Genomic DNA, 20,212 nt, shown 5'->3' with positions numbered 1-20,212 from the left:
TGTCTGGCTGGGGCACCACACCACAGACCACACTGAGAAGCAAGGGTCAGGATGCCATCTTCCATGGACCAGCCATCAGGCGAAGACCCTGACCTTGGCATCAAAAACGAGCACAGATCAGCTGAGTGACCCCGGGTAAGTTTCTAACTCCCTGAACCATCTTGCCTCATCAGTAAAATTGCCCCAGTGATAGTTGTCTCTGACCCAAGAACCTCACAAACTTAGGAAATGGGCTATGGGCTCCCAGGACAGGCGCTGGGCCCAGCCCGGCCGCCCACTGGCTGTGACCGATTTGACCACCTCTATGAACCTCTGGTTCCTTCTCTAAGAACTGGGTGGAGTGAGGCACATCTTAAAGAGCATCTTCCTGGTAGCAAGTAGTGCCTGGGTCAAAAAGAGGGGTTTAAGCAGGAAAGGGCCAATAAAGGAGGCATTTTTTTATTTTCACTTGGAAAGAGGGTTTCCCCTTTTTTTTTGGAGATGGGAAGGGAGGCATCTGGGGCAGAGAAAGCAGCCAGACCAGAGGGGTGGAGGTTGGGGGGCGGTGGTTAGAACACATCCGTCAGCAAGGACAGGAGTGGGGACATCGTGCCATGAATGGTGATGATGGTAGCTGCCTCCCCCCGGCCTTTGCCCAAGCCCTCTGCACAAGCAGTCACATTGCATCCACCCAAGGACCCTGGGCCCCGGGAGGGTCACTGCTCGGTTCTGCAGATGAGGAGGACACAGCTTCAGAGAGGTGGATTCACTTGCCTGAGGCCACGCAGCTCAAAAGCACGGGAAGTGGGATTCAGCTCTGCATCTGCGTGGCCAGGGAGGTCACCCTTCCACCTCCACGGGCCCTGCGGCCACAGGGAAGTATCCACGATGGACACCCCGTGCGGTGGGGGCTGCCGGGGGTGGGAAAGCCAAGGGGGCTAGAAATCGTGGGGTGCAAGCAGAACCGGGGGACTTCGGCGGCCAGCGGCAGGCAGGGGAGCCTGAAGGAGGCAGAAAGAGACAAGTCGGGGGCACAGGGACTCTGTCCCCCATGGTCCTTTCCCCCTCGCCCGGCCCTGGCCCCACTGACAGCCTGCCCTGCCCGTGGCCCACCCAGAGTCCAGGGAAAGAGGGCGCCACCCATGTGAAGGTGGCCCTGCAGCCTGGGTGGTGTGGTCCCCATTACAGAGGGTGCCAGATGGGCCTGGCAAGCTGGCAGGTGTCCCAGCCCCAGAGCTGGCCCGGAAAACCAGACTGCCAGGGAGTTCAGGCCAAGTCCATTCATCCAGCAAATATTAATAGATACCCAGGACCTACTAGTCTCCAGGCTGGGCTAGGCGCTGGCGGTTCAGGTAGAAGAACATGGATACTACCCTGCCCTGCAGCGCTCGCGGTGGGGTCATGGAAGAGGTGTGACTATCCGAGGAGACCTCACACAGGTTGGGGGCTGTGCCTGCCTGACCCTCCTGCCTCTGTTACAGCTTTAGCCTCATTGCTCCTCCCTCCTGATAGGTTTAATAAGACATCCAATCCTACCTCTGCTTCCTTGAACCCTCCCCAAAGCACCCAACAGGAGCCCAAGTCCTCTAAGTTCTTTCTGACACCCGCTTCCTGCATCATGTGCTAACTCGCTGCAACCAGACAATTTGCCCAACTGTGGGTGCAATCTTAGCGGTCTTTGGCTGGAGGGCACTGTAAATCAAAAACCCTAAAGTGTCCTCCTGAACAAAGCTTTTGTCTCAACTAAATGCAGCCCAGCAGGGAGGGGAGCAGGACCTGCTCCTAAAACAGCAGGAAACAGCCCTCAAGGGAACTGAGACAAACAGCAGCCCAAGGAAGTGGCTTCTAGAACCACGGCTTCTGGAACCACAGCCTCTGCCCTCTGGAGACCTGCCTGCTGGGTGATGGAGGCAGGAGGTTGGAGGTGGGCTGGGGCGGGAGGCGTCAAGCCATTTCTCACCAGCTTTAATCTTAACTTTGCATGTTTTAATGTGAAATGTAATTACAGATTCTAAATTACAGTGGCACACTCGTCAGGGCTGACTAATCAATTAGTCAAATTTATAAGGATTTCGTTCTCGGAGATTCTGTGACCCTTAATGTGTTGTCTCAAAGCCCTGAGAAGTCCCTTTCCGGCCCATTTGCTCTCGGGCGGTGGGGGGGCGGGGGGGGGGGGAGGGGAGGGGGGAGGTTGGGGCCAAGGGTTTCGAGAACCCTAAAGGCAGCCTGAAGATCCATACCCACCTCTGAAGTTCCCACCGTTTGGAAATCTGTGAGGGTTTTGGCCCAAGATTCAGAAATGTCAAACACACACGATTTATTCCATTACCTCCATAGCAAGTCATGGCAGACATTACTAATGGATTACCAAACTCGTCCCTGCGGAATCTGGATCCAGCTTCCAGTTCCTTCTTCCCGCACCCCTCAGGCAGCCACTGCCGATCAGTTGGACTTGGCGTTGTTTCTTGCCGTCTCTGAGATAAGCCCTGTCTCAGCAGAACAGAGTTGAAAAAAGGAAGCTGGATTCTGCCCTGGAAGGCCTGAGGTGAAGTGCTGGTTTTTCCACTTGCTGACTGCAGCACCTAGGAGTCATTCCTCTATGGGTCAGGGTGCCAGCTTGTCCAGGTGAACGCAGGGTGATAACGCAGGATGAAAACCCACACGAGATGATTAAATGTGGAAGTCTGCTGTCTCCTCTCAAATTCTGTACAAGTCAAAGATGCAGCAAGCAACAGAGGAGAAAGAAGGATGCCAGCATCCTGTGAGAAGCTGGCGTGATGCCCCGCCGGGGGCCCTTCAGCGGGGCTGTGATCATTTCTCTTCCCTCTGCTGTCGTCCTAGAATGGAAGCCAAGCGTCCACACTCAGGCTGCTTTGGGGGGCTGCTCTCCAGAGAGATGGCTGTCTCCAACAGAACAAACTCAGGGCACGGTCTCTGGGCTTCTAGTCTTGGGCCCTGTGGCTTTGGCTACTGGTGGCCACCCTCTCCTGGGGCTGTGCTCTTGTAGGGAAAGCAGTTGTCAGTTTCCTTACACTTTTAAAATTATGTTTATCACATAAGTAAGCCTCTGTCAAATCTAACCCAAATTCATCATAAAAAAAAATTAGAAAATTAAAACAAAAATGAAAGTTTAAACCACCCAGTAATCCTGTGATTTAGAGGTAAGTATTGTTAATGTAGGGCTTCCCTGGTGGCTCAGACCATAAAGAATCTGCCTGCAATGCAGGAGACCTGGGTTGCATTCCTGGTCAGGAAGATCCCTGGAGAAGGGAATGGCAGCCCACTCTAGTATTCTTGAGTGAAGAATTTCAAGGACAGAGGAGCCTGGTGAGCTACAGTCCATGGGGTCACGAAGAGTCAGACATGACTGAGCGACTCACACACAGATACACACACACATATGGAACAGATCCTTGCATTTTTTTTACACTCTGGTATATTTACACTTGTTTATCTCTCTAACAGGATTTCTATCATTCTATACCTCTCATTTTATAACTTGGGTTTTTTTCTTTTCACTTAATAGATTATGAACATATTTCCATAGGAATAAAAGTATAGATACCATCCTTTTCAGTAGCTTTATTTCTTACAGTCCTTTATTGTTAAATATCCATTCTTGAATAATGAGCTCCCTATTGTTGGATACTTGTTTCCAATTTTTCTCTTTAATGAGCAGCAAGCACTGAAAACCAACAACAACCCTATGATTTCACTGATGAATCTCTCTCCTTCGGTGAAATTCTCAGACGTGGAGTTGTGGAGCCAGAAGGACGCACATTTCCACGACTCGGATAGGCGTTGCCAGAGCGCCCTTCTGAGAGGTCGAACCTGACGCCACCCACCAACAGTGCGGAGTCAGCGTTTCTCTCTCCCCGCTGACATCTGCAGGTGGAGATCCACAGGCTCAGAACTCTCTCCAGCTGCTGGTCCTGCAACCAGATCCCTGAAGGCCCCAGGACTCCAGTTCCTCTTCTTCCAATCCCCACCCGAAATTACCCGAGAGAACCAGTCACCAGGCAGGGCCAGGGTCCCGATGCCCCCTGGCGTGGCCACCAGCAGACCCCAACCCTGCTCCCCTTCCACGTGGGCGCCTGAATGCCTGTTCTCGAGGCCCACAGCCCCCACCTCCTGACGGGACAGCGAGCTTCTGAGTTATCGGCAGCCTCATTTCCCTCTACAGCTCCTACAGAGTTAACAGATGTACCCACGTCTGAGGCAGTCATGCGGTAAGAGACTTTGGGGCCAATCCTTCCCGTTTTGACAGTGTGTAATCGAGGTAAAGCCATAAATTTTATAAACAAGAATAAACGACCCTCAGCAACATATGTCTGCTCGACCCTTCCAAGGTGATCGTAAATAATGGCACCTGCTCGCCAGGGAGGGGCGTGGGCGCCGCAGATGGCCAGAGTCAAGGGCCAGAGGGGTCTCTGCCTTGGGAGCATCTGGTGGGGGGAGGACCCTCAACACCCTGGTCCTGGGTGGACTGGGCACCTTTCTGCCGTTTATTCAATCTCTTCCCCAGGCTGCCTTTGCCCCGGTGTACCCTGAGCTGGCCTGCCTTTCACCCTTCCTCGGAGAGGTCGCTTGAAGCGGGGTCCTCCTGGGTTTATGGTCCCCTCTTCTTCTCCTCAGGGCTTCCCTGATGGCTCAGTGGTAAAGAAGCTGCCTGTCAAGGCAGGAGACACAGGTTTGATCCCTGGATCGGGAAGATCCCCTGGAGGAGGAAATGGCAACCCACTCCAGCATTCTCGCCTGGGAAATCCCTTGGACAGAAGAGCCTGGCAGGCTACAGTCCATGGGGTCCTAAGAGTCAAACATGACTTAGCAGCTCAACAACTTCTCCTTGTCCTCTGCCCAAGTTGTCACACTCTCTGTCCCAAGAGGAAACACTCACGGGAATCTGAAGACCAGTCTTCTTGTCCAGCTCTGCTACTGCCCACAGGGAGTCCATTGGCGGCGACCCCTTAAAGCTCTCGCTAGCCTGTGACCAGGTCACTTCTCTTTCATTTGGCCCTGGTGCTCCTGGAGCCACGTCCCCCTGGCTCACCCGGCCCCACCAAAAGGTGGGGGGGGTCCCTGTCTCCTGCAGGCTCAGGACATCTAAGCAAACCAGAGATGCTGCTCAGTGGTCCTCTGTGCATCACCTGGGCCTGAGCTATTGAAAGTGCTTTGAAAAAGGATAAACACTTGATTCGACAATAGCTACATTTTTTTTTTTGAGCTGCAGCCATGTGCCACGCCCATGCAGGCTCATGGGCATATTTCCTGAACCCTTGGAAGCTGATATCATTATTCCCAAAGATTAAAGTAGACAATGGAGGCTCAGAGTGGTTGCAGGATTTTCTCAAAGTGCCTCAGCTAGGAAGTGGCAGAGCTGGAACTTGAATTCAAATAGTAACAATCAACTATAATTATAGCAGCTAACATGTGACAGGGGCACCCTGAGCCTTTTAAACATTGCCTCATTAATCTCTCTCAGCAGCCCTGTGGGGTAGATATGCTTCACATTCCCATTTTACAGACAAAGAAGCAAGTCTCAGGAAGATGGAACGATTGGCCTGAAGTCGTGACGCTAGAAAGTGACAGAGCTGGTCTTAAACCCAGGTCTGCCTGAAGCCAATGCCTGCGCTGAGCGTTTGACTGTTGCTCACACCCCCATGCTCCTTGTCACACCTCTGGGGCTCCACACGGTTGGCAGCGAGGCCGATGAAGCAGGCAGCCCCCATGCATGGATTTGCTCCTGCAGCGGGTGCTATACTGGAGAGCTAAGAGCAAGGGTTCTTCCCTGGGGCTTCCACAGACCTCTTCAGGTTGTACACAGACTGTGAACACCTGTGTGTCTGTGTCTATCCAGAGAGAAGGTGCACAGAGCCTTCATCCCAAGTCTCTGAATCTGGGGACTTCCCAGGTGGTCCAGTGGTTAAGACTCATCGCTCCCCAATGCAGGGGACTCCGGTTCAATCCCCGCTCAGGGAACTAGATCTCGCATGCCACAGTGAAGATCAAAGATCCTGTGTGCTGCCACTGAGACCCAGCGCAGCCAAATAAATAAATGTTTAAAAGAAACTTGCGAATCTGTGGATGGGTGAACGCCAGGACACCTCCCAAAGTTCCTGGGTACCCCCTAACCTCCCAAATGCTATGTCCCCAGCCAGCACATCTGCTTCAGCTCGCATCCAAGCACTGTCTCCCACGATGGACTCCCAGAGAAGAAAAGCCACAGGTCGAGGCAAATGAACCCCGCACCCCAGCTGGGCTGCAAAGGAGACCTCGATCCCCTCTGTAAGCAAGATCAGACTGGCCTGAAGGGAGGGATGAGGCACAAAGCCTCCCAGGCACTGATTTATGTAGCGTTCATGTGGAATTTATTACACAAAGGATTTTATTCAATTAAACTTGAAATGCGTCTGGGTTCTTAAAGGTTCAGTAGTGATAACTGGGACAGAGGGATCATAAAACTGGATGGGTTGTCGGAGAAAGGTGTCAGGGCGGGGTAGGGAGGAGATGAGGGTGACATTGCAACTGAAGCGGGGGATTCAGTACCGGGGACGTTTGTCATTGGGATGTGTTACAAGTTCGGGCTGTGAAAATTACTCGGTGAAAAAATGCACATTAACAATAGCCATGAAATATCAGTTAAGGGAAACTAGGTTGAGAAATGAGACAGCAGAATCTATTAGCGCCTGACATTGTTCTCAGAGGCCCAGGTCGTGATTAAAACGACTGTCAAGTGGCGGCAGGGGGAGGGGCACCCGGCCAGGAGTCACAGGGCCACGTCCTGGGCCCAAGTCCTGGCGTTGACTCCCTGACACGAGTCGGTTCTCAAGCCTGTTCCCTCCACTGCTGGGAGGACACAGACGGTGCCTCCCTCGGGGCTGCTGGGTGATTTCAACAAGATAATGTCGGTGGATCCCCTGGCCCAGGGCCTGGCACATCAAGCCCTTCAGTGATGTCACCCGGCGGGCTTCTCGCCGCTGGAATATCCAACCACCTCCGGCCATGGCACTAAATACGTTCCCTGAGAGCCAGACCAGGACCAGAAAGAGGCAGGTAGAGCACTTTTTTGGGTGCAAAGTTTATGGAAATGCCTCCAGATCCAGGAAGCAAGAGAAATAATGCTTTCATGCCATAATTTTTTAAAAATCAAAATTATACAAAAAAAATCTGATCAACAAGGTATCACAATTATAAATAAAAACTGCCTGTCCTTTCTCCCCTGACCCTTGTTACTGTGATGGAAACAATCATTTACGAGGGTTGACAGTGACTGTAAATGGGCTCTGTTTACAATCGTGTTTGGATTGTGGAGTTTAACTTTTCCCACTGGGTGCCAGACCCAGGAGGATCTTTTGAGGAGTGTCTGGGGGATGAACACATTTTTCCTTTTGCTTCTGGCTCCCACATGGCTGTGTCAGGCACAGGACATGCCTGTATCTGAACGTTTCTCGGAGATGTTTGTCTCTTCGAGTGTTTGTTTCTTGGAGATGTTTTCACAATGGAAGGGATGGTGTGGAGCGGTCGGGACTTGGGAACCTGGGGCTACCATCTGGCCTGTGACAGGGCTGGTGGGGCGTGGATTTGGCTACAGGCAAGATCAGCCCTCCAGAACGCTGTCTACTCAAACCACTTCTCTTGTCCTTCGTAGGATGGTCTACCATGGTAGCGAGTGCAGGACTATTTATTATGTACAACCAGCTCCCTCTAGGATGCTGCTGAGGTGCAGGAAGGATCCAGTGACTTGATGGATTCTGGGAGCTCCTGGAACATACCCCTCCCCAGCCCAGCCTGAGTGCCCACCCGCTCAGCCACAAACTGCCTTTAGCGTATTCTGTGCCATTCTCAGCTCCATTCACACCAGCCAAGCCACCTGCTGTGCACCAGACCCGGTGCCAACCGCTGGTCGTGGCCACTTCCTGGAGGGTTTTCGCTGTTACTCACAGTCACCTGCACCTTACCCACTTTGCCCAAGTCCAGGAACAATAGGACCCAGAGGGGAGGAAATACGGTGTTCCCTCCAGGAAAATGAGCAGGCAAGTTGGTTAAGAATGAAAGCAGAGGCAAGCACAAAACTCATCATTTAACTGTTTGCTGACTTGCTGGCAAGGATGGCCGGAGGGACCCGCCTTCTTGCGCTTCATGCTAATGACCGATGGCCGGATGGAGTTCACTGGATCTTTCCACCCTGACTGTGCGAGCCTGCCCCTCCCAACTCGTTTTCTGCAATTAGCGGCGTGGAACCTTCAGGATCTCGGGGCTGCTGCCTCGCCCTTCATAAATATCTCCCTTCCCAAGGACACAGCTGGCGCGGGCAGTGTCACTTTATAGCGGGAGGGAGCCGCGGTGACAACTGAAATAAAATACAGCCGTGGTCTGGATCTCAGAGGGATAAATCAGCCAAGTGCAACGTCAGAGAAGTCGGTCTGGTCTGTGTCAGCCTCGCTGGAACCTTGAGCTTATTCTCTGAAGCTGAAGGCACTCCACCTCTGGCCCTGGATGCTACCACCCTGGGCAGGACATGGCCCCCTCAAAGTGGCAGTCTCCCTCTCTTGCGGGGGTCTCTGGCCCCTGATGGAGGGAGACTCCCCTTGAGAGAAGATTCCCCAGGTCACACCCCCGCCATGCACACACTTCAAGTCCAAGGGCTTCCGAGGCCTCGCCTGCCAGTCTGCAGCCGTCCTCCGCCTGTGATGAGTGGCTCAGAGGTGACTAAACTCCAAATCCTGTCTGCCTTCCCCTTTATAAATGTGACATTTAAAGCCCCTTTGGCACAGGTAAATCACAATTACATTTCCAAGGGCCTCTGGTACCATTCCAAATCCTCGGACAGCCAGAGTTGCCAGTGGAAGGCCTTGCGCTCTGACACACACACACTCACACAGACACACACACACACGGTGCAAGCCTTTCCCACTTTTATTCTTTTTTTCTGCTTGGTTCCTCAATGAAGCAATCACTTTATCTTTCTTTCCTGCAACACCGACTTCATTCCCACTTCCTGGAAGACCGAGGAGAGCCCAGGGGAGGAGGGGAGGATTCTCCACCAGCCACAGCTGCCAAAGGAAGTGGCAGGGCTGTGAAAGGAAGCCAGGTCTAGACAGACCAGCTTCTGGCCCCTGTGGGTGAGATCTTCAGGGGTCAGGACGCGAGGGCGAAGCCTTCCCTTCACCGTCGTCACTTCCATTCTTTCCCAGAGCCTCAGGTGCGGTCCGACAGGTCATTTTTCTTGTATATCTTTTCTGGATTCCCTTCCTTCATGGCTGTGTATCTGGCTAATGTGAAGAGATAGTCGCTGAGTCTGGAGGGGCAGAAGCAGGCAAACAGAATGGACTGAAATGAGAGATCAATGCTAACTGGGTCCTCCCTAAATGAGCCTTCAAGGAGGAAATATCAATCACACGCCCCCAGGAGCATTGGCAGGACAGCGGGTGCTCAGCCAACCCGGGCTTGATGGATGGCATGTGAGACCAGCTTCCGTGCAAGCCCGGCACCCGGCTCTGGCGCCAGGGCTGGGGCGGTTTCCCCAAGAAGAGGCTGCTGCCCTGCCCGGCCTCACAGGGCTGGCGACTTTGGGCCCCGTCCCTGCTTTCTGCACCTTCCGACGACCAGGCCTGGTGCCTCCCAATCTGGGGCATGCACACAAATCCCTCGGGGATCCTGGTGACATGCAGATCAGATTCTGATTGGAGAGGACCGGCTGGGCAAGTGTAAGTGACGCCCAGGCGATGCTGGCGCTGCTGGCCTGAGGAGCTCGCTTTGAGCAGAGGGGGCCTAGGCCCGGCTTCTCAACCTTGGCACAACTGAAGTGAATGAATGAGGGAGGCTCATTCTGTGGTCGTCACTCCCCACAATGTGCCTACGTTTTCCGGCAGGCTCTTCAGATCCCATCTGAGTACCTGTTTAAGAACTTGACCACGTTTGCGTCGGTCTCACCTGTCTGGACAAGAGGCACCACGCTAGAAGAGGAGGAAACACAGCGTCACACCGTTGTTAGGGGCTCAGTACGCTCGGGGCCCGGGGCTGCGTCCCGAGCCGGTACCTCCCTCCCGCTGCAGCTTGACCGGGCGTCCTCACCAGCCTGCGCGCAGACATTCTAGAGGGTGCTCACTGCAGATGAGGGCCCATGACGTGGCAGCCCCTCCGGGGCCCATCACCTCTGCTGCATAACCCCTGCTGGGAGGCGCGCACCCAGACCGAGGTCCCAGGTTTCTGTCCCCTCTCCCAGGGGTTTTGTCACCCGTACACAGGTCTGGCGTCCTGAGGACCCTCCTCTGCTTGGCCAGTTCCTGTTGTTGGACCTTTCTTTGGACCATCTCCACCTTTTTGCTACTATGAGCACTGCTGACGTGGATAGCTCTGGGCAAATGACTCTCTTCTCCTGAAGCTGAAGCTCTTCTGTGACCCAGTGTCCCTTTACGAACCACTTGGGCCCAAGAGCCTTTCATGAAAAGTGAAACTTTCATGAAACGGGGCCGTGGACAGAGCTCAGGTTTGGAGCAGACACACCTGGGCTCCAGTCTGGACTCTGCCATGGACCACCCAGGAGACCCTGGCCACGGTGTCACCTCTGAGCCCCAATTTCCTGACCCTGGCAGAGTCTCTTCCAAGCTTACCACAAGGAATCAATGAAATAATGAATACAAAGCGCCCAGCACAGCCTCATCTGTTGTATACAGACGTTTTATTGTTTTTATTGTCATTTTTGTGTAAAGCTGGGTGGCAGCCTGGCCTATGAATCATGTTAAATGGAGATTTTGCACATCACTCTTTTGTTTATTTCAATATTTATTTGACTGTGCTGGGTTTTAGATGGGATCTTTGATCTTTGTTGTGGCATGCAGTATCTTTTTTTTTTTTTTCATATTTATTTATTTTGCTTCCCTGGGTTTTAACTTGTGGCAGGTGGAATCTTTTCAGTGGTGGCATGTGAACTCTTAGTTGTGGCATGTGGGATCTAGTTCCCTGACCCGGAATCAAACCCGGGCCCCCTGGGTTGGGAATGTGAGTCTTAGCCACTGGACCCTCAGGGAAGTCCCTGCAATTGCTCTTTTAATGTTTCCTTGATAAGGCTGTCAGCAGCTTCTGGGAGGTTCCCTCCTCTCTGATTCTGAATTTGGGGATGGGGTCAGCAGGTGGTTGGCTGGTCTGGGCCCTTCTCCACCCAGCACCCAGCAGTCACCCCACGGCCTAAAGCCGGTCATCAGCTTTCAGGATAAAGGCAGAGCCCTTGGGTGCAGGAGGCCCTGCCCGGCCTGGCCTCGGCTCAGCCTCCGGCCTCACTGTGCCCCACGCCCCTCACTGGGGACCAGATCTTCAGCCTCCTGTCTGTGCGTTCAGTGCAGGCTGCTGCCTCTGCCCTTGCTGTCCCCTCGCCCTGGACACTCTGTCCACCGTTCTCCCCCACTAACTATTGCCTCCCCCCAAGCCCAGTCCCAGGCTGGGTCCCCCTGGGGCCAAGCACCCTCCATCACAGCTTTCATCATGCTGTGGAGCTTTTTGATCCCCCACCCCCCTGTTGCTGGAGCTGTCCGCTTCAGCACCAGCTCGGATCTCACCAGGGACCCCTGTGTTCCACCCCCCCCCCGGCCCCCCGCACTGCGGCCGCGCTCCCGGCTCCCGGAGGCCCTGTACCGTCTCTCAGCTCGGCGACACACGGCCCGACAGAAGTGCAGTGCGGAGCTGCTCTTGCCTCCCGACTGAAAGAAGAAAGCGGGTGTTGGCTGGAGTGGGGATGGGATGGAGGGGGCTGGGGGGTGCCCACTGCAGACATGGAGCTCAGACGGACTGACGGACATGCAGGCTCACCCTGCCCACAACCCAGGGCAGTGTTCTGCCTCCAGGGGCCCTACCGGGGCTCCGGGTGTTGTCACTCGGCCGTGTCCGACTCTGTGACCCCATGTACTGCAGCCCGCCGGGCTCCCCTGTCCATGGGATTCTCTAGGCAAGAATGCTTAAGTGGGTTGCCATGCCCTTCTCCAGGGGATCTTCCCGACCCAGGGACTGAACCCAGGTCTCCTGCACTGCAGGCAGATTCTGACTGTCTGAACCTCAAGGGAAGCCTCTGGGTACCCCTCTCTAAGGCGGGCAGGGGTGGGAATGGGACCAGTGAAGGTCTGGAGGGGACTCGGGGGCTGGGGGACAGCTTCTGTCACCATTACACATAAGCGAGGGGGACTTCGTCACTGCTGGTGTGTTGGGGTCAACACATGCGCCCACAGCCACCCTGCAGCTGAGGCGGCCGGGTACCTACAGGCAGGATGAAGGCGGTGAGCGGGGGCAGCTGGCGAGAGTATCTGTCGATCCACTGCTCCAGCTCCAGGATGGGCCCCACCTCAAACGTGGCATGCTCTGCGGAGCCAAGGAGCCCAGCACTGCGTGAGGCCACGGCCCCAGGGCCACCGGAACCCGCCCGTTCCTTTCCATCCAGGTGCCCCGCAAACCACTCCACTCCTCAGAGGCACTTTCCCTCTCAGGCTGCAAGGCCAGGCTGACAGGGGTCCCAGGTGCCCCCCAGGGGAGGGCTCCCTGGGCCCCCACAGGGCCCTCTGAGCACACACCCGGTGCATTCAGGGAGAGATTTACTTAAGTGAGCCTCCCTGGCTGAGGAGCGTGGAGTCGCCAGGGCAGAGCCGACGTCCTGCAGGGAGCACTGGATCTGGGGGAGGAAAGGAAGGCACAGATGAGAACCTCGTCATGCCAGCCACGCGAGGTCCCCTGCGTCCACGCGCAGAAGCTGGTGGGTTGGGGCTGGCAGATCGCTAAGGAGCCAGCATTTAAAGGCTATTAGCAAACTGTCTGAACCCACAGAACATCTGCCCTGGTTGGCAAGGGACCTGGCTCCCTTGGGGATATCTGGGTGACGCAGACAGTGAGCATCAAAGGCCCAGGGTGGATAGGAAGAATCCTCTCGCCGACCCTCCTCTCCCATAGGCAGGGGCCCTGGGAGGTCTTTTTCTTTTCTCTAACCTGACGGCCTTGGTTTTCTAACCTATAACACCTGGGCTGAGAGACCCAAGGCGGCAGTGCCTTTTATTTTATTTTGATCTGTATTCTTCTTCTTTTTCGATGATTTCTTTTTGGCTGCGCTGGGTCTTTGCTGCTGCGTGGGCTCTTCTCGAGTTGTGGCGAGTGTGGCTACTCTCTAGTGGCGGGGTCTGGGCTTCTCACTGCCGGGGCTTCTCTTGTTGCGGAGCACGGGTTCTGGGGCTCCGGTTTCAGTAGCTGCGGCACGCAGGCTCGAGAGCGCAGGCTCGATGAGTTGTGGTGCACGGGCTTAGCTGCTCTGCGGCCTGTGGCACCTTCCCGGATCAGGGATCGAACCTGTGTCTCCGGCATCGGCAGGCAGAGTCTTTACCACTGAGCCACCAGGAAAGCCTGCCAGTGCTTTTTAAACTGGACAGGACAGATCTGCCCTCTGATGAGAAGGCCACCATGGCAGGGTGCTGGAAGCAGGACAGAGCTCCTTGGGCCACCAGGCCGCAGACTCTGCTTGAGTTATGTGACCATGTGGTGTCTCCATGGCTTCTGGCTGCTGGTGCAAAGGGACTTCACAGTCCCACCCCGCCATTGGCCACCTGCAGCATTCACCCTGGGGCTGGAGAGAGGTGACTGCTGCCTGGGAATCAGATCCCAGCCCCACTGGGATTCCTGGCTGCAGGGCCTCGGCCTGAGCCTCACTTTTGTCCTCTGTAAGATGTGAAAGCTGGCCTCCACCTCATGGGCTTCTGCAGGGAATGCTGGGAACAGGCTGCCTGACCTTCTACCGGCCCTGGGGCAGCCTAGGAGAACAAGTCACAGTCAACACTCGTGGGGCACCCAGGCCATATGCCTGGTGATCCCCATCTGTGGTAGCTCAGATGGTAAAGCATCTGCCTGCAATGTGGGAGGCCTGGGTTCAATCCCTGGGTTGGGAAGATCCCTGAGTCGGGACGATCCTCTGGAGAAGGAACTGGCAACCCACTCCAGTAGTCTTGCCTGGAAGACTCCATGGACAGTGGAGGCTGGCGGGCTACAGTCAATGGGATCGCAAAGAGTTGGACAGGACTGAGCGGCTAACACTTTCACTTTAGAGGCAGAAGCGCAGGAGCTGTGGGAGCCTGGGAGAGGCGCCCGCTGGAGACTGGGCTGGGCGGCCTGAGCAGTGCTGGAGAAGATGATGTCGAAAGTGTCACTCAAAGTATGTGGCCTAAAGTAAGGGCGGGCTCATCGTGTCATTGCACCCCCCGGCCCCCAGGCAAACCCTGCTCAGAGGTGGGCACAGCAGACCAGAAACGACTGCTGTGGGCACCAACAGTTCCTCATGATGAGGCTGAAGACCAGCCTCCCTCACATAGGAGGTGCCGCGTTCATAGAACGTTCCAGCTGTTTAGGCCTCCCAACCTTGGGCAGCCCCTCACTGCCCTGCGTCTGCTCCCGGGGCCCCCTCCTGCTCCAGTCTGGCCTGGAGGACTGAAGCGGGCCGAGGGCTGACCCTCCAGAGGGCAGCAGATTCAGGTCAGCACGCAGACTGAAACCTGGGGTGTCCTTCGTGCTCTAGGGGTGGCAGCCCTGCCTCCATCTCAGAAGTCCTCTCTGAGGCCCAAAGCCTGGCTGCCTCTTAAGGAACAGAGTAGTCATTCTAAGAACCCTACTATCCCCCCACCAAGGGCTCCCCGCAGCTGGGCCTCCCAGGTTTCCCAACCTCACAGCTACTGACACTTTGGCCCAGGTCATCCTCTGGGGTGGGGGTTGGGGGGTGTCCTGTGCGTTGTAGGACGTTTAGCTGCTTCCCTGCCTCCACCCACCAGACCCCAACAGTACTTCCACCTCCAGTCGTGACGACCGAAAACATCTCCGGACATTGCCCCATGTCCCCTGAGGGGCAGAACTGGGCTGAGACCACTGACCTCACATTTCCCTCTCTGAGAGCAAGCCTCTACAGTCACCTGTGAGGGAGGGTGATTTCTGTGTGTTCCCATCTTACAGATGAAGAAACTGAGGCTCACAGAGGGAAAGTGACTAGTTCCAGGTGACACAGAGAGGAAGTGATGGTCAGATGGCAATTCTAGTTACCGCCACCAGGCCTCAGGGTTGAAAAAAATCCCAGCTCCCAGTAAGACAATGTTACTCACTTTCTGAAGCTCTTCCACAAACGGGTGGCCCTTTTGTGCAATTAACTCCATAGCAAACCTGCGAGGAAAAAGGAAAAGAATTTGCCTCAAATATAACATCCCTAGGCCCTGTCTCGGAGAAGGCGATGGCATCCCACTCCAGTACTCTTCCCTGGAAAATCCCATGGATGGAGGAGCCTGGTAGGCTCCAGTCCATGGGGTCGCGAAGAGTCGGACACGACTGAGCAACTTCACTTTCACTTTTTACTTTCATGCATTGGAGAAGGAAATGGCAACCCACTCCAGTGTTCTTGCCTGGAGAATCCCAGGGACGGGGGAGCTTGGTGGGCTGCCGTCTATGGGGTTGCACAGAGTCGGACACGACTGAAGTGACTTAGCAGCAGCAGCAGCAGCAGGCCCTGTCTTGAGTGTTAGTCGCTCAGTATTTGAGATATGTAGCCTACCAGACTGCTCTGTCCATGGAATTCTCTAGGCAAGAATACTGGAGTGGGTAGAGATTAACTTCTCCAGGGGATCTTCCCCATCTAGGGATCGAACCCAGGTCTCTCACACTGCAGGCAGATTCTTTATCATCCTAGCCACCAGGGAAGCCTTATCTTGCTGGAAGGTAATACCTTCTCAGGTGACAGACCATTTTGCTAACTGAGCTATCACAGGAAAAGGGTTATTTTTTGTTGACAATGTTTTTATAACACCATAACCTTACATATGATTGGGGCTATTTGTTTTTTGTATCACTCATTCAGCCAACAACTCTTTCAGTGCCTCCTCTCACCGGGTCCAGGTGATGCATATGAACAGAGCTGACACAGGCAGAAGAATCCACAGCTGAGTTTTGGCCAGGCCCCGGCCCCAGGTCACCTGAGGGATGATGGGCTGCTGATTGGCTAATTCTAACAGCCAATGATGCTAGAACCCGCCTTCCCGGCCCTCTGCCTGCTTCCTCTTGTGTCTGCCCCTCCTTTTCCATACTCTTCCCACACACACCAAGGAGTCTGCCCTCTACTCTGCGGGCAGTCTAGCTCCACCTCCAATTATCCATCCTGAAAACCTTATTTAGTCAGGCCTGTCATTGAGAACTGGCAGCCCTGAACAAGCAGGTCTTAATAATTAATAATAATGATAATAGCTAGCATTGTGATTAGTGCTAGCTACCTAGCACTAAGAGGGGAACATGGAATTTTCTCATTCCATCCTCACAAGAACCCAACGAGATTGGATACTTTTACTATGCTCATTTGACAGAACAGGAAACTGAGGCTCAGAGAGGCTAGGTGATTTGCCTGAAGTCACACAGCCAGTCGGCAGTGTGACAGAATTTGAACCCATGTCATTGATTTCTATTGTTGCCTTTGAAATGTATTATAAGTGAAACTTGCTCAGTGGTGTCTGACTCTTTGTGACACCATGGACTGTAGCCGGCCAGGCTCCTCTGTCCATGGAATTCGCCAGGCAAGAATACTGGAATGGGTTGCCGTTTCCTTTTCCAGGGGATCTTCCCAACCCAGGGATTGAACCTGGGTCTCCTGCATTGCAAGCGGCCTCTTTACCATCTGAACCACCAGGGAAGTCCTTCACACTATGATCATTTGACAGAATAGGAAACTGAGGCTCAGAAAGACCGGGTGATCTGCCTGAAGTCGCGCAGCCAGTCGGAAGTGTGAGAGAATCTGAACGCAGGTGCATCTGATTACCATGACCTTCACCTGCAAGGCCACACCAGCGCTCAAGAACAAGCGCTGACCGTAACTGCAGCTCACGCTGCCAACAGCCTCCTGAGTGGCTTGTACTTTGGTCTCTAATATTTGCTGCCCCTCCCACCCCCACTGCTGGCAGGTGTGTCCACGTGCCTGGCTCTGGCCAATGAAACATGAACAGAGATGGTGTGTCACTTCATGGAAGCCTTAAGAACCAGCATGGGCATTGCCTTGATCTGTCTTCCCCTCTGTCATGATTACTGGCCAATGTCAGTAATCGTGTTCCAGACAGAAGCTGTCCCACCAGCCTGAGTCCCAGAGTGAAGGCCATGCAGAGAAACACACCCAACCCAGGATGGGCTTGAAGTAAGAGGATGAAATATCCCTTTGGTGGCGCAAGTCATGAGATGTGGGCACTGTTACCCCAGCAAGGCCTGGCCAATCCTGACGACTTCCCCAAGTCCACCTTCTAAGTCATGAGCACAGTGAGGGAGCAGGGAGGGAAGGGTGAGGCAGGGGCACACAGCCAGGGGCAGAAGGCAGCACACGAGCAGCCCACAGCCTAGTTGAGCTGACCGGCTGCCCCTGTGCCTCCAGGTTCATCAAGAGCAAGCAGCCTCCAGGACTGGCTCTGGAGGGCCGCACCTCAGTCGCACCTGCTAATGACCCACTCATACCCAACCTCAAGGTCAATCCTGTCCTCCTTACCCGATGGCTGAACTTAATTCATCTGTAGTTCCCACGGCTTCAAACACCTGGTCATCTTTGGGTCTTCTTTCTCCAGTGAAGGTGCTAGAAAACCCTATGAGAAATATTTTGCTCCCAAAATTAAAGAGTTGTTTTTTTTTTAAGCTTGATATACTCTTTTTTCCCCCCAATATTTATTGATTTATTTGGCTGCACTGAGTCTTAGTTGCAGCATGTGGGATCTAGTTCCCTGATCAGGGATTGGACCCAGGCCCCCTGCATTGAGAGTGCAGAGTCTTAGCCACTGGACCACCAGGGAAGTCCCCTGTTCTGACAGATTTTAAATTATCAAAACAATATATGCTTGTTACAAAAGATAACAGGACAGGATAAAAGTATGTACAGGAAACAATGAAAGCCTGCCTGTTCATTCCTCTCTCTCACTATTCAATCTCTCTCTCAGGTAACAGTCCAAGGTGTAACCTTTCCCATAGCCTTTCTGAACACACATATAAACACACACACACACTTTCATCCAATGGATCCCAACTCTGGATTGTTCTGCAACTTGCTTTTGTCATTTAATTTATCTGGGGCATCTTTCGTTTGCATCACACTTGGGTGATGCCTACTGAGATCTGTCACATACTCTAATGTCTGCAAAGAATATGGAAGAACTTTCAGAGGGAATCTGCCATCTCTTCCTTTGCATTTTTCACCTGTCCCCACCCTACCTTTGTCTCCTGTTTTGGTGTAGATCTTGGGGACCTTGGGAGTCTTCGAGGAAGGCTGTGGCCTAAGGAGAAATACACATCAAGAGAGGGTGAGTGAGGATATATGGCATATCCAGTGAGACACCTTCTTCAGTGGGTCACAGTTTGCTACCTGTACCCTTAGTGTCAGAACTCACTCCTTCAGCTTGGATCTCTTGAAATTTTTCCCCTCTGTTCCTCTTAGTTTTAAGCCCTTTGTGGGCCAGTTCTGTGTCTTGTCACACCTGTACCTGCAGAGTAGCTGATGTACTACATTGCTCAATGAAGACAATAAATATTTGCTGAAAGAATTTATTGATCACTTTCCTAGTCTCTGCACTGTGCTAAGTAAATTATTGGCGTTATCTCCTGGTATTATCCTTGGAATATTCCCAAGCCCCAAAGGAAGGCACTATCTATGATGTTCATTTTATGTCTGAGGAATCTGTAGCTCACAGGATGAGACTCACCTTTCTAGGTCACCCAGGAAAGAAGCAGTAGGGCTGGATTCTGGCCCAAGACTTATTCTGCAACCCCAAACCATCACTTCTGTTCTACCAAGCCAGGGACTTTCTTTTTAAAAAATATTTACTTTTATTTATTTGCATGCACTGGATCTTTAGTTGGGCACCTGGTTTCTTTCCTCTTCACTGTAGCATGTGGAATCTTTAGTTGCAGCATGTGGGATCTAGGGATGGAACCCAGGACCCCTGCATTGGGAGATTGGTCTCAGCTACTGGTAAAGAATCCTCCTGCAATGCTGGAGACCTGGGTTCAATCCTGGGGTTGGGAAGATCCCTTGGAGAAGGGAAAGGCTACCCATTCCAGTAGTCTGGCCTGGAGAATTCCACGGACTGCATAGTCCATGGGGTCGCAAAGAGTCAGACACGACTGATTGACTTTTACTTTCACTGGAAAACCAGGGAAGTCCCAAGCCAAGGGCTCTTGAAAGGGAAAAAAAAAAACCCTTCATACTATGGCGCTTCAAGTATACTCTGAAATGGAGAATTGCCAAAATAGGGTTCAAAAAGGGGCATTTTCAAATAGCAACACCTTTAATACAGACTTCAACATTAAAATGCGACATTAAAAGGTTATTAGAGGTTGAATTACTGGATCTATAAAACATATTGCTGCTGCTGCTAAGTCGCTTCAGTCGTAGACACGACTCTCTGCGACCCCATAAGACGGCAGCCTACTAGGCTCCCCCGTCCCTGGGATTCTCCAGGCAAGAACACTGGAGTGGGTTGCCATTTCCTTCTCCAATGCATGAAAGTGAAAAGTGAAAGCGAAGTCACTCAGTAGTGTCCGACTCTTCCCGACCTCATGGACTGCACCCTTCCAGGCTCCTCCACCCATGGGATTTTCCAGGCAAGAGTACTGGAGTGAGTCAGGTTTGAGGTCCAGGATGGGGTGCTAGTTTCAAGGTATGTGATGAGAGCCATCTTTACAACGCGCTGGTGTCTCTCTGTGTCTTGACTGCTTTGCAGACAGGTTAAGATCCGAACTGAGGACCCCTACTGATTGTGAGGTCAAGCAAGATGACCCTCCTGGTTCACGTGGGCTATGCCCGGTCCTGATGGATGCTGGGTTTCGTTTGGACTTGTCTCGTGCTAAGAAATCTTGGTCTCTGGTTTCCCCGGAGCCCACGTTGCCATGGTGACGTCAGGATTAAAGAGGAGGTCACCTGGCGATTGCTGCGGTGACCTCCCATCGGTGTGATGTAAACACGGCGACGACAACACAACTCAGGTCAGGTGTCTGAGTTAACTTCTCAGCCAGGTACTCACCTGTCCCCGTCTTCCACGCCCTGGGGGCCACGGCTCTGGAAACGGGGACACAATAGCTTGCGGGCTCCAAGGCACTCGCGCAAGCCAAGGCGACCTCCCGGGCCCCACACAGCCATGCCCCAGGCCGCTCGTCGAGGGCTGACCCCGCCAGCTTGCCGTCCAGGTTTCGAGGCGACTCCACCTACCGCCGGCCGCGC

General features: G+C 53.6%; 1 protein-coding gene across 1 annotated transcript; it reads right to left on the bottom strand.

The window, feature by feature from the left end:
• Positions 1-8,879: 8,879 nt before the first annotated feature.
• MMAB (metabolism of cobalamin associated B) lies at positions 8,880-20,190 on the bottom strand. The gene is made up of 9 exons (XM_052654795.1): positions 20,016-20,190; positions 18,208-18,269; positions 17,495-17,588; positions 15,090-15,147; positions 12,562-12,634; positions 12,230-12,327; positions 11,611-11,675; positions 9,876-9,935; positions 8,880-9,277 (listed from the first exon to the last, which is right to left on the bottom strand). The coding sequence occupies exons 1-9, from the start codon at positions 20,129-20,131 to the stop codon at positions 9,178-9,180; spliced, it is 726 nt and encodes a 241-aa protein (XP_052510755.1). The 5' UTR covers positions 20,132-20,190; the 3' UTR covers positions 8,880-9,177.
• Between the last annotated feature and the right edge of the window lie 22 nt (positions 20,191-20,212).

The sequence above is a fragment of the Budorcas taxicolor genome, chromosome 17, assembly GCF_023091745.1.
Source record: "Budorcas taxicolor isolate Tak-1 chromosome 17, Takin1.1, whole genome shotgun sequence".
Lineage (NCBI taxonomy): Eukaryota > Metazoa > Chordata > Mammalia > Artiodactyla > Bovidae > Budorcas > Budorcas taxicolor.
The sequence above is the reverse complement of the archived record's forward strand: the minus strand, read 5'-3'. Positions and strand labels throughout refer to the sequence as shown.